At 39.0% G+C, this 15,066-nt stretch overlaps 2 protein-coding genes across 2 annotated transcripts; both read left to right on the top strand.

Moving 5' to 3' along the window:
- The first annotated feature begins 1,816 nt into the window (after positions 1-1,816).
- LOC124275377 lies at positions 1,817-4,398 on the top strand. The gene is made up of 5 exons (XM_046710906.1): positions 1,817-1,916; positions 2,173-2,626; positions 2,799-2,963; positions 3,082-3,318; positions 3,477-4,398. Exons 2-5 carry the CDS (start codon positions 2,180-2,182, stop codon positions 4,008-4,010), a joined length of 1,383 nt encoding a protein of 460 aa, XP_046566862.1. The 5' UTR covers positions 1,817-1,916; positions 2,173-2,179; the 3' UTR covers positions 4,011-4,398.
- Positions 4,399-10,602: 6,204 nt separating this feature from the next.
- On the top strand, positions 10,603-14,008 carry LOC124275380. The gene is made up of 5 exons (XM_046710910.1): positions 10,603-10,700; positions 11,320-11,773; positions 11,890-12,054; positions 12,433-12,669; positions 13,147-14,008. Exons 2-5 carry the CDS (start codon positions 11,327-11,329, stop codon positions 13,681-13,683), a joined length of 1,386 nt encoding a protein of 461 aa, XP_046566866.1. The 5' UTR covers positions 10,603-10,700; positions 11,320-11,326; the 3' UTR covers positions 13,684-14,008.
- The last annotated feature ends 1,058 nt before the right edge of the window (positions 14,009-15,066 follow it).

Below are 15,066 nucleotides of genomic sequence, written 5' to 3' on the forward strand. Positions count from 1 at the left end.
AAGGCATATATTCTCTACAATGGGGGTTATACCGCTCAGTAATAGCAGAATTAGTCATCTGCATGGTCTTCAATACACATGCACTGTTCGATGCTTAATGTATCAAATAGATGCTCATAAAGAATATTCCATGCATCAACTACATTTGTGCAATATACCAGTTGGTGTTTTATTATATATATTATGTAATCGCACTCGTCATCAAACATTAAACACTGTGGACATTTTGCACAGTGCGTGCAAAGTAGCGCTGGGTATTTTCAATGTTATTTTCTCTGTCGGGGACATGTTATTATTACTCTCCGCCATATGTTAACACAACAGACTGGGTTTAGACCAAATAATGATCCTTTCTCAATATCATGTAATTCTGATGATAAGATGATTTTTTTCAGCAACTATGTTGCAATGGCACAGTCTATACTTATTTACTTCAGTGCAATACATGTCGTCATTATACAATTGCAGATCAATGCTGTGTCTTTTAGTTTTTTCACTTTAAATCAAAAACAGAAATACACATCACATCACACTCTAACGTTCACGTATATCCATCAAGAATAAAATTCAACTATTAGCAATGTAAATATATCTAACAATTTGTTATATATTATAAACATATATGTCTATTCTTATTCAGAATCTTCTTTTCCCCTTTTTCTTCTTCACATTTACTTCTTGTACCATTCTAAAATACAAAAAACAAAATCCATTATCTTACGTTTTGTAACTGTTCCATTGAAAAATCTTTTCACTATCAGTTCAATTGCTGTCAGTTGCTTCTACTTTCAGTATGGAGATACGATATTATCTTACATGAAAATAATGTGTAGACATTTTGTAAAACATGCATGGATGTTCAGCATATATATGAATAAACACGAATAATGACGAAACTAATTTCCTGTTTTTTCTCTTTCTCATTTAAACTGGCCAGGGTTGTACAATTTGCGCTCAATATCGCAAACACTCACAAATGTAATACCATATGCAATGAAAACTGGCCAGTCGTGCTATTTTGAATTGGTTTTAGGTGATTTATCCAAAACGTTTTCACAGGAAACATAGTGGCTGTCTTATAAGTACTGTCGGTCTGTCAAAGTATAAAAAGGAGAAAGTGGTTCGATTTGTGAAACAGTGGGTCATAAAAACTGGGAACAGATAAATATTGAAAACGTGAGTTTTCCTTGGCAATATAGTTTGTGCAAAACAATGTATTCGTTTGGGCCACCCTATAATCTTGCACCTGCAAATGAGGGACTCTCTCCGGGAAACTCGCAAACTGTAAAAGAAACATCTGCAATATTCATACATATTTTACGGAAAATATTGTCGACATTCTGCCTGGCAAGTGAAGGCTTCCGCGAAGCAATGATGTCATCACAAAATATACGAACTCTACACATTGCCGCTACATCCCGTTTACGACGAAAAAATTTATCCGACACAGTGTGAGGAGATTTAACGTCTACAACGTATTTGAGAGAGTATGTTCATTTGTTTCTGAACGCACGTTTCACGTTTGTCGATTCTGCATAAGTCACATTCAATGACAGCACATTTCCTGAGTCAAACGTGTGGTACTAATTCCCGAATATGTTTCTATCCTCAACTAATCAAACAGCTCGTTTCGTTTGTTTTGCGAAACATGCACATGTTGAAACGCTTAGACATGAACATTGTCTGATCCTCAAAACACAACCACAGAACAGGTCTAAACACGCCAGCCACAACAAGCCTCAGCGAGTTCCCATTGATCGTCCCCCAGCCAGTATAAAAGCTAGCGGGCTGGCTGAGTAAGATCAGTCTACTCACATTACTACAGCTGACAGGCTTCGGTATATATAAGCTACACTTTATAGCAGCGAAGAAATATAGCGCAAGCGCTGAATATTTTCCTTCACTATTCAAACCAGGTAATTTGAGGAAGCTATTAACTATATGCTATTAATCATTTCCATACACAACTGGGTCCAACTACATGAGCATCGCTACTCCATATACATACTACATTATTATCTAGTCGGTAAGATGAAGGTAATGATCAAAGTAATTATGGTATACTACTGTTCATTTGAAAATGAATTCGTCCATCATTTAAATGTATTCTTTTTATTGAACATATATACACAGTGAATGACTGAAATCAGATGTTTTGACTTTTCCCAACAGATTCAACATGGCTTTGCTTCCTCCTGGTGGACTTCCAGAGATTGTCTTTTCCTTCGACACAACCGGCTCTATGAGCAGTTGTCTGGCCTCTGTCCGAGGTCGACTCCAGGACATGATACAGCGACTCCAGGCTGACATCCCCGCCATCAGAATGGCCGTCTTCGCACACGGTGACTACTGTGACAAACACAACTATGTCACAAAGTGGATCGACTTCTCCACTAATGTCAAGGAACTTTGTGACTTTGTCAATAACGTCAGTAGCACTGGAGGCGGAGACTCCGACGAATGTTACGAGCTCGTTCTCAGACAAGTGGGGGAGGAGTTGTCATGGACACCAGGATCAAATCGTGCCCTCGTCATGATTGGCGACGCCAACCCCCATGAGCCAGACTACTCCGACAACAAACTCAGGATAGATTGGAGGGAAGAGATTCAAACCCTCAATAAAATGGTGAGCCGAAGGTCTATGTAGACAAGTAAAAGTTTCAACAAAACGAAATACACGCATTCAAATGATCAACCCAGTGCTGAAATGCATTTTGCGTCGTAATTACCACTTGTATATTATACGCCAAAAACTTCATCATGTCACTTATATCAAAATCCATCTTAATCATTTCCAGGGAGTGAAGATATATGGGGTAGAGCGTGGATCTGGCACCATGGAATTCTACAAGAGAATGTCACAGGAGACAGGAGGGCGCCATCTTCAACTTGACAGCTTCTCCAATGTCTTTGATTTCCTCATGGCCATCTGCTACAGGGAACATGGAGCAGACATGTTTGATGTAAGTTCGCCCTACGCTCAATTTGAAAACACAACCTAAATATTTCTCATCATTAATTAAGTGTACTTTCCTTGACAAATATGTTTTCCTGTTTTAACATTTGTATATGTCATTTCAGGTCTACGAGAAAGAGGTCCGAGGTCGTTGTGCTGAAGGCGCCCTCAGCAAGGACATGGAAAAAATGTTTACATCGCTACGTGATGGAGTAGCCTCCCTTCCATCGTCAAAGAAGACCACAACTGGTTGCAGTAAGAAAGATGTGACGGTCCCCACATTAAAGAAAACTACATCCTTCACAGGAATTAGAAAGGCCAAGCCTAAATCTATCAGGAGACCAGGAACAAAATCACTGAAGGTATATTTTATCGATGTCTGTTTCAAATAATAATGACATTATATTATAATATTCATTTGCTTTGAAAAATATAACTGATAACGATCGCTTTTACCACTACTGTGGTATTACCCGTTCTAAAAGAATCGATAATATATGTACATAATGTATTTTTTCAGAAACCAACAAAGTTCGTGACACCTCTTCTGAGAAGAGAGGAAGTCTTCGAGAATAACTTCAGCTTAAGAGACATGGACTGGTCGCCCTGGGTTAAAGTTATCTCCCCTAACGTTCCCCTCAAACAGGAAACACAATGGGCTAAGAGACGGGGTGCCAACCCTGGATTCAGGAAGAAGACCGTCTTCAAGTCCCAGAACAATAAGCCAGCTCTCTATGAGATCAGTGTTCAGACCACCAGGTTTGGTCGTAGGTGTGTCGTTTTCAGCAAGTTCTGTCACCACATTCCTGATAATGTGAACTGGGAAACAAGACTCCTTGGAAATAAAATTGTCAGAGCTCAGGTGAACAATGTTGTGTCTCAGAACTGCAGTGTCTTTGTGCGGAGGTTGGTGTACAGAAGAGCATCAGGTCAAGTCAAAACAGCCGCAATGATGAAGTCCTATGACTATGCTTGGAGGCGTTTGAGGAGGGCACGATCTACTGCTCGACATGTTTACAAACAAGGCAGCACAATTTCATCAGACAAAATATAGAATGCTTTTGAACACATTCTATGGCATATTTAAATAGACTTGATAAATGGACGTTTTTCTTAAGATGCCATATATCAAAGGGCATTCTTTCTACTTCTGAGATATGAGATGCCATATGTTTGGCATTATGTTCCAAAAACATCGAGATTCAGTCTCGTATTATTTTGTGAGTCCATGATGTTTTACGCGAGAAGTGTGTCCCAACGAATGAAAGAGACTTATAAACGTTATTTTATATTGTTATGTGAAAATTGTACATATGTCATTGTTTATGTTACAGTTGTTTATGAAACTCACTCATGCATGCATTTTCCCCTTGTGAACCATGTGCAATGTTAGAACAGGAACTAATAAAACAAACCACCTTCATAAAGTGTATTTTCCTTGACTATATATTCTTACAAACTGTGTTATCGTACAAAATAAAGACCTCCAGTTGACCTCGTCTCGTTTAGCGGACACTAAGGGCACCGTGACACTAAGCAACAGTCACTCCTATCATTATACCAAACACTAACACACGAGCGGAATATATGTTTACGTAAACACGCCATCTGCAAACTGATATCAGCTAACAAGGACTCAAAATGTAAGGTATAAAATTTAACTAAGCTATAAAATATAGAATAACATGCATACATAATTATTTATATATGTGTGCGTATGTGTATAATGCATATTTACATCTATATATCATTTATATATAAAAGACTAAATATATATAATATGTGTGTGTATATAGAGAGAGAGAGAAAGAGAGAGAGAAATTCTCTTTTTTGCATATTTCTGATTTGTTCAAAAGTATAACAATATGTGTGTTAACAATATGTGTGTGTCTTGATACCTTACACGCATCATTTTGTGTGTAATCTCCATCGCAAAAAGGAGGAAACGAATTTATTCCAAAGAAGTATATATAACTAATACGAATGGCACTTAATACATTTCAACATCAAACGTTACATTTATACAAAGTATTACAGTATACGTAGACAGATATTATGCATTATTAGTTTGAAAAAACATCCTTATCTTGCATGTTATCTTATATGTTAAACTATGGACCTAAGGCCTCTCAGTTAGCCGTGAATGAATTGTTTCATTAAAGACATAAAAAGAATATTAGAGGCAACCCTATTATTCAATTTGTCAACTGATCTTTCAGTGACAACATATTAGAAACAACGCTGAAAACTAGTAAAAGCATATCTAGCCCTTAAGTGCATTCAGATTTCAACTACAAGATGTTGCATTTGAAGGGCACTCAGAAGTGTTGAACAAATATGTTTTGGTTGGCATCTTCCTTATTTGTTAAACATGACATTTCGGGGATACGTTTTCTTCTTCTTCTGCCCCTCCGGGCGTTGGAGTAGCCGAGTGGTGTAGCGTTCGCTCGGGTTAGATTCCCCACATGGGCACAATGTGTGAAGCCCATTTCCCGTGTCCCCCGCCGTGATATTGCTGGAATATTGCTAAAAGCGGCGTAAAACTCAACTCACTCACTCTTAAACCCGAAACATCGTGTATACCAAATACAAAAGAAGATATCCAAAGAAGCTGTCCTATAAGATGTTGATCAATGAAGATTGTTTAATGTTCACACTGCGAACAGATGGTCACTTTCCTGTGCCAGGATCATCTGGTCGTATCCGGACTCGTGGTTTACCAACAAAAGGGTTTAAGTTCTCAAACCCTCACGTTTTGTCTGACCTGTCGTAATATAACCAAGAAAACCCAAACCATCAGCTGAATCTCAATGTAGATGTTTGACGTTATTATTAGCGTGTGCATACATATACAGTCAGTATAGTAATTAGTAATGGAAAGGTTTCTTAAACGTCGACGAACTGACACAAATTGGGCTTTCCGTCCACCTTAAGCTGACGCGAGTGATATAACCCTTTAACCTGAATGATAAGCATCAACTGAACAAGAATAAGGTAGGTCTGAGTTTATGGATGTCCCTACGTCTGCTTACTGGATCTGATACAGTAAATGAATGCAATGAAACAATGGAGAAAATATTTTATATATGTGCTAAAATAATTTGAAGGAAGTAGTTTATCCGCAAAGTAAATATGGCACATTTTTTCAAATATTTTTCTTCACTACACTAATCGATGAAAGGAATCGATACCAACTTAAATGGAACCATTCCCATACACATGTTTGGAAATTTCGAATCCACTAACGATGCCAGCTCTATCATAATGATGCATTATGAGTCTTATTCAAACAGTGATGATATGTCAAACATTGTGAAATATGGACACCATAAGACTGGAGTCTTGTGTAACATAGCTCAAAATAAAGGTAAAGTCTATTATTTGAAAATTGAAGTCATCCCTCTCATTATAGAATCTTTTGGACAGCTAGTATTTGTCCCTTTACATCTATATAAATAAATCCGTACGAGAGGTTACGGAAGAGGTTTCACTCGTCTCTTCAGTTTCTATCTCAGATAGGTAAATAAGTGGATGGTGTTTGAGCATCATTGAACGACATGGAAACGCCGCCATACTGGAAATGTCTAGGCCAAATTTTAGTTCTAATTTTGACCATGGGTAAAGCAATTCTCGGCCTATGCATGAGGAAAGGCTAGAAAAAGGGAAGTACAACTGGTGGCCATAAGGATGCGTACTTCATACCTGAATGGCCTATCCCAACATTTCACTAAGTGTTATCTATGTTAAAGTCCAGTTTTCACGTGTGATTTCCAAGCAAATTCATAAAAATATATTATTTGTTGTCTATTTTATAAAAAAGAGCTCTGAACCTTTGAAGAAAGACATGTGATTAGGTCTATTTTCAACTCGTTTAGTAACAAATGTCTCATGGATCAAGGATGAAAATCAAGTTGAAAAATCAAAATCAAACTTTTTGATAAAAATTGAACTTCGTTCTCGTGAGATTGCTAAAGTTCAATCCTTCCTTGATTGCATGATGTATCATGGTCCCTCTTTGTGTTGATATGTATCGAGCTTGGAAATCCAGTACAAAATTACCAGCACAACCAAAAATTATTGAGAATTTAAAGATTGTATATTTTTTTTTTCACTCATTACTCACGTATTAAATGTGAATATTAGCAGAGCATAACTCCAGATTCAAAGACAGGTGAACAGTTAGTATTTTGTCAAGTCATCATGGGCAGCAATGCAGGCTTCAATGCGGCGGGGCATACTACTGATCAAAGAAGTTAGAAAGTCGTGGTCCATGCTATCCCAATATCGGATCACCTCTTCTTTCATTTCAGCAATATTTGTCAGATTTTTCTTATTGACACTTTCCTTCATAAGTCCCAAACGTTTTCTATTGGATTTAGGTCAGGGCTATAGCTTAGCCAATCTAATAATGTCATATTTTGGGTCCGAAACCAGGCCTGTGAATGCTTTGAACGATGTTTTGAGTCGTTGTCCTGCTGGAAAATCAAAAAATATCCATAGAACACATGAGCAGATGGAAGTACATGTCCCTCGAGATTATCTGTGTATCGCTCACTGTTCATATTCCCTTCAAATACACAGAGGGGCGTTGCCCCTAACACAGATATGACACCCCACACGTTAAATTTCGGACTGTACTTTGGGCGCTGATACAAAGGTATTTCCAGTTTGTTTGGTCCAGAATTTCAGTTTATCAGGAAAAAGGCACACAGAACTTTCATCTGAGAAAACCACATTGTCCCAGTTAAAATTTCTATGCTGTAAGCACCAGTTCAACCTTCGCTCCTTTTGTTCAGGTTTCATGATCGGTGCTGGAATTCCTCGACTTTTCTGCCAACCCATTGCATGCAGCTCAGTTCTAATTGTCTCCTTACAGACAGCCACAGTTCCTCTATCAATCATATCCAGCCTTAAGTTTTCTAAACTCCTTCGTTTGTTTTTAGAAACAAGAATACCAAGCCGCCTCCTGTCACCGACAGTCAATTTGCTGGGCCTACCTGCGCCTCCCTGGTGCTCAATGCCATATCCATTTGCAATATTTTTCAAAACACGATAAACAGTGGACAAAGGATGCCTGTTCTACTTGAAATCACTTTAGCTGATCTGATGTCTTCGTTATAATACTCTAAAATCAACTTCCTCTTCTATAAATCATCCATACTGAGGATCACTGAAAATGTCGTCTGCTAGCAAGTAAACAAAGGGGGATAACTCTTCACAAACTAATGAAAAAGGATTAACGGAGTTGTATCTCTCGAATGAAACCAAGCACTTGATAGTTGATAGTCAAGGTTGTTTATACTAGAAATCCAATTAAACATATTCCTAAAATTCTCAATAATTTCTGGTCATACTATACTAAGTAGTGTTACAGCAGTACAAAGCATGACTGTCCATTTCAGACGTTTTCCACCCCCCACCAATTTGACTCTGTTTAGATTTAAGCCGCAAAGTGCAAACAGAAAACGGTGCAAAGATACACATCAACAATCGCGTATTATACGAACATTTTATGTTCTTTCATTCAATCTGGCATGACGCGGTTTTCTTGTGCAGGGGAGGTAACTTTTGGTCTACTGCTTCTCGGATGATCGCTGGTTGAATTGATTCGGGTATACCGATCCCATGTATATACAGGATATGGAGCTCTGGTGTTCGGTAAAAAAGTCCTCGGTAAAAAGTCCCATTTTTATTTTCAAATAAAAAATGCACAAAAGAACAATATTTTTATCAGTATTTTAGTTTTTCATTGTCATACATAAAACAAATGTACAATGGTCTTATGACATAATGATGTATTGAAATGTTGATATAAAAACCATGCGAAATGACTACAATTAACATTATAAGTTATAAGTTACATCATGCATCACATGATGACATGAGATCGTCTACGCCTACCGCTATTGTCTGATGTTCATTGCCACAGTCGTCTGTTCGTGTGCATTGTAGTAACTCTTATTAGGATAATGATGCATCATGTGGGTAAATAGATTCTCTTTTCATTCAAGCCATATTTTATATCCATACATTTTAATGTATGCTTGACTTTTAATGATATGTGTGTCTCATAGGCCATATAGGCCTGACATAGTAAAATGTGTGAAACATTCGTAAAATACTTTTCTTCTTCTGCTTCGTTTAAAAGATCAAACATCAATTATTAAAATTAATCTGTCATTATATACGATTTCTTCATGTTTTTTTCTTTTTTAAATCTTTGATGTTAGTCTTGTCAAATAAATAACTATATCAGTAAAATGGACTTTATACCAAGAATTTTTCACAAAGGATTGTTTTCATATACTCGGTGCTCTGATGTACGTTGAAATAACGCGCAACTACAGATTGGGAATCTTCAAGACCCTATGTCGATGTTGCGATTTTAACTCTTCCAAAGGTAGACGAACGTATGGCATAATGTTGACTAACGTTTGACTTCTTGTAGTCATTGTCACTGCACATGGTTTTCACAATTCGCATGTGCATTCTGCTGTTAATTTCCTTTCCATTTTTGTGCAGTCTTATAACAATTGCTGTTTAATATAAAGCTACGAAAGTCAAACGATGTACCCTTGCTTAGGGCTGAAGAACCCTTAAAATACAAATGTTATAACTGTTGAATGTGCAGTCTAACTATGTGATATTATATATTGTTCGGGGCTGAAGAAAGGTTCAAATACAATGTGTTACTGTTGAATGTGCAGTCTAACTATGTGATATTATATATTGTTCGGGGCTGAAGAAAGGTTCAAATACGTGTTACTGTTGAAGGTAGAGCCAAGCATTGTGAAATTGTCCTGGGCAGAGAAACGCTTAAAATACAACATTAATGTCGAATTAATTAATGAACAGTCAAAACAAATGTGGCTTTGCTCGGGGCTGAAGAACCGTTAAAATATAGTATGTGCAGTCATACTATATCTTAGTGTGTGCGGGCGTGCGTGTGTGCAGTGGTGGTTGGGGGAAAGGGTGTTGAGAGGAGGGGTCAGAAATATAACAAGACATATGAATAAATTCACTGTAAATTCCTCAAACTACCCTTATGAATGTACAACTACATAGGTAAATGTTTTATTCATCTTTAAACCATTCTCAACACGAAGTAATCTTCTAGATACTCATAATTTAACGAGCATTTCCTCGCGATAAAATATCTGGTCGACTTCATATGTATTTAGAAATATTTAATCTCAGTAATGATATTCCATTGCGTACCAGTAGCAGGATCAAGTTTACGTCAACCACTAACTCTCTCGGAAAAATCAAGTCCGTCACCGACCAAACATCACCATTGCTGGCTGTAAAATCGCTGATTAGGCAATAGACATTTATCAGCGGAGTCCAAATGCAATCGCTAAATATTCCGCGAAGCAGTGACGTCAGGAACTATTTACAAACTCCACACAGCACTCTTTCATATCTTACACATACAAGCTATGTTGTTCGGCCAGTGTAGGGAACATGGAGTAGACGATGTGTTTGAGCGAGACAGAGCTGTGTGAGGTTGGGAACATGTTTATTTCTAATTCATCGATTCGTTTGTGAACACGGACAGGCAAGTCTGTGCCTGCTTCAATCCTGGCTACGTCATGTGATATTCACGTTTCAGCCAGTATAAAAGCCGTCAGGCGGCTGAGTAAGGCCAGTCTACTGCTATAGACGTATCTATACACAGTTAAAGGACAGTGAAAGAGCTGTGCCCGAAGTACACCTCTCTAATACAACAACCTGGTTTCAACAGGTAACACAATTTTACAATATACTAACTATATATTTAATGTTGCTGTTTGACAAAAAAATCAACATAAATACCAATTCAATATGCATTGTGCTATCGCCAAACCCTGGAAGGAAGTTTTGTCATAGTTACCGTGTAAACTTTCGTCTTTATATGAAATGACATGGGCTGTAAGAACGTTAAACACATACCTGGAAACTGTCATTGATACATGTCTTACTGCTGATTTCACGGGAGTGGTCTCGCTCGTTGATAAATTTTAAAACCGCCTACCCAACCTATTAAAGTTAGTATTAACTTGTGATACGACCCCCACAACTGTAATGTCTGATTCTGTGAAGTCCAATGTCTTAGTCGCACACCATACTGATTGGGATTTGTCTGAATATGCATATTACGTACGCGAAGGATGATGATTGATCAATCAGATTGATTGTGGCTGATACTGTGAGCATTAATTATCAACTCTGGAATAGTTTTACACTTTAGGAATAGACAGAAACAAAGCAAACAATATTTAATGGTTATCGCCAACGCATAATAGTTGTATAATAAGCGTAGCAATTTCAAAAGTAACATTTCTTGTGTACGTGGTCTTCAATTGTGTTGAATTTGTCCACAGATTCAACATGGTTTTGCTTCCTCCTGGTGGACTTCCGGAGATTGTCTTCTCCTTTGACACAACCGGCTCTATGTCTGGCTGTTTAGCTGAAGTCCGAGGTCGCCTCCAGGACATGATACAGCGACTCCAGGCTGACATCCCCGCCATCAGAATTGCCGTCTTCGCCCACGGTGACTACTGTGATAGTTATCGTGCGACTCAATATGTCGACTTTTCCACTGACGTCGCCGAACTCTGCAAATTCGTTAAAAGCGTTGGCAGCACTGGGGGTGGAGGAGACGGAGGCGAATGTTACGAACTCGTTCTTCGAGAAGTAGGCGAGAAACTGTCGTGGACGCCGGGCTCAAATCGGGCTTTGGTCCTCATCGGGGATGAACCACCACACACACCAAGTTTCAGGGAAAATAAACAGAAGATAGACTGGAGGAAAGAGCTGAAAAAGTTGACAACCATGGTGAGTTGACTTTTTCGACAGATTTTAATTATCAAACTACAACAACCATTCTCTCAAACATAGCATCATGCGTTCTTGTGTTCTCAGCAATGTTGTATCTTACTTTCTATCCGCAGGGAGTGAAGATTTACGGTGTTGAGTGTGGAGGTGGTGGTATAGAATTCTACACTACTATTTCTGAGCAGTCGGGAGGTCGTTATCTTCAACTCAAAGATTTCTCCAACGTGTTTGACCTCCTAATGGCCATCTGTTACCGGGAACAGGGAGCAGATATGTTGGAGGTAGGCTCGCAGCTCTCCATCAGTTATGCCTGATGCAACCTAAAAATTCATCCCTTCATCTTTAGGGAATAACCTTTATGGATTCCTTTCTTCCATTATTGCTGTTATCTGTTAGAATGTTGTGGATCAGCTATTTCGTAATTCAGTTACGAGTAGTGTATTCTACCTAATACACATTGCTATGAAGCAAAACTGGCCACTCAGGAAAAAATTACATTTACATTGGGTAAAATTTACATATCACAGAGGTGTTACGCTTGATCTTTTAACCGTTAATGGGTAAAGTGTGTTAGATATATATTTAATAATATGCTTACCATAATGGTCAATTTCCATGAGCCTGTAAGAAAATCTGAACATATCTGTCGACTACTTTAGGCCTACGAGAAGGAGGTCCGAAGTCGCAGAGGTGACGGTTCTCTGAGCAAAGATGTGGAAGGAATGTTTACTGCCCTGCGTGATGGAGCAGCTGCCGTTCCTGTGTCGACGAAGGTGACAAACACACGCGGCAAGAAAGCAGAAGCTGATCCAGTGTTGCCAAAACCTGCATCAAAAATCAAAACTGGAAAATCAAAACCGACATCTAACAGAAAACCAAAGCCCAAAAGTATTAAGGTAATTAGATACCACAGTCAGCATGTATATGAATATTCTTTGTCAATAAGCTACACAGAAAACCCTTTTTGTTTATGTAATAATCACCAGTACGAACATGGGCCCCGGTTCACATAGCTATCGTAGCGCTACGACTGTCGTAAGTCTATGTTACAGTATAGGAGGTACGATAGTCGTAGCGCTACGATAGCTTTGTGAAACGGGGCCATGGTTATTTATTAATAAATTTACAACAGGGGTATGTGGGGTTTGGATAGCCTTATTGACACATTACGTTAAGTCCAGGGTTTCATTCATAAGTTTGGTAAAACTTTAAATTAGTTGAAATTGCGGTTGAACATTTGTAAAAGGTATAAATCTCTACTCGCTCACTCACTCTCTCAGTTAATGTTTTACCATATTGGACAATGGGCATATGAGTCAATGCTGTGGGCATGTCAGTCAATACAAGAATCTGTCCATCCTTTTTTCAAACAGAAACCAAGCAAGAAACCGTTACTGATGAGAGAGGAGATCCCCGAGGACAATTTTGCCCTGAAGGACATGGACTGGTCGCCCTGGGTCAAAGGTATCTCCCCTAGGCGCCCACAGCCTCAAGACGCAGACAGGTGGGAGAAACGGTGGGGTGATATGAAAACTGGATTCAGAACCAAGAAAATCTTCAGCTCCAAGAATAACAAACCAGCACTCTATGAGATCGGTGTTCAGGTCAACCGCAATGGGCGGAGGTTCGTGGTCTTGAACACACTCTGCCGCCATATTCCGGACGGTGTCCACTGGGAAACTCGTCTCTTTGGAAACAAGATTGTCAAAGCCCAAGTAAACAAAGTTGTGTCTCAAGGTTGTAGTGTCTTCGTGCGGAGGGCAACATTCAAAACAGTCAAGAGTCACGACAAAACTGTTCAGTCAGCTCTCCTTACTTACGATTATGCCTGGAGGAGGCTTAGGAACATACGCACACGTGCTCGATATGTTGTGAAACAAGGCTGTACCATTTCCTCCAACAAATGGTGAGACGTGCCATCTGTTCAAACGTCAGCTGACAAGGATACCTCAGATAAGGAATGTTGTGTTAACGAACATTCAAGTCGGCAGAATGATGAAGTTATGAAATTTCAATTTTGCGACGATTCATCCAAACCAAAAAACTGTCCCGAACTCACTAGCCATTCATTGGGGCTGGCTACCATGATTCACTGATAATGGGTTCGAACCCCAGATTTACGGAGATCAAAGTGAATGGTGGTGTCGTGGATTGCACCGTGAGATGTTGTGGACCTGCATCACTTCTTCCTCATTAGGTTCACGCACTTTGTAAATAGTCATTGTTTGTTTCCAAGTGAAAAAATGTATATATGTAAAAAATGTATGTGTTGTTTTTTATGAATACGTAAACTAAAAGATGCAGAAAAACTTTGTTGGTCATTATTTTCTGTTGTTTTTGTGATCTGGGTCCCGATTCATAAATCCTTTGTAGCGCTACGACATTCGTAAGCCTTTGATACCCGCGAAGGTCCGGGTTGGAATGGACCTTCAGTAACCCATGCTTGTCGTAAGAGGCGACTAACGGGATCGGATGTTCAGGCTTGCTGGCTTGGTTGACACATGTCATCGGTTCCTAATTGTGCAGGTCGAGACTCATGCTGTTGATCACTGGATTATCTTGTCCAGACTCGATTATTTACTGACCGCTGCCATATAGCTGGAATATTGCTGAGTGCGGCGTAAAACGCAACTCACGCACTCGTAAGCCTTTGATAAACTATAAAGTTACGACAGGTCGTAACGTTACGAACACTTTGTGCGTCGGGACCTTGGCCAAATACTATATGACGTTCGTCACCGCCCTTGAAATAACCGAATACAGGCGTGTTTGTAAATATTCAATACGCAATTTATATATAACGCTGGATGTTCAAAATGCCCTGTATGAATACTGTGTGTTTGGCTTATGAAGATCTTTGATCACACGGCTGACACATATAATGACATGTCACATACTAATATCTAGGTTGGTAGGACTGCAAGTACTGACTTGTAAACGATAACATGCGATAAATGTGGTGTTATCTACCTGTAACCACTGCATGATTGGCAGGACATCTGACGTCTTTATGTCACGAAGTTGGCAGGTTCTAATTCCGTTTTGTGAAACATTTATAAATGTGATTTATTTTATCACATATCTATGACTTCAGTTGAACCAACGACCCATTTTGGCTGCGAAAACAGCCGGCTTTATATTTGGGTAAGGTCAGATCACTCCAAATAAAGTGCTTCATATTCCGCGAAGCAGTGACGTCAATCACTGTGTGCGAACTCCGCACACAAATCTATTATCCCTATCGCAGAGGGTAAATCTGAGTTGTGGGGCAATGTATGTAAAGTAAACAATGT

This window comes from Haliotis rubra, unplaced genomic scaffold (assembly GCF_003918875.1).
Source record: "Haliotis rubra isolate DU_JTF1 unplaced genomic scaffold, ASM391887v1 Scf2, whole genome shotgun sequence".
Classification (NCBI taxonomy): domain Eukaryota; kingdom Metazoa; phylum Mollusca; class Gastropoda; order Lepetellida; family Haliotidae; genus Haliotis; species Haliotis rubra.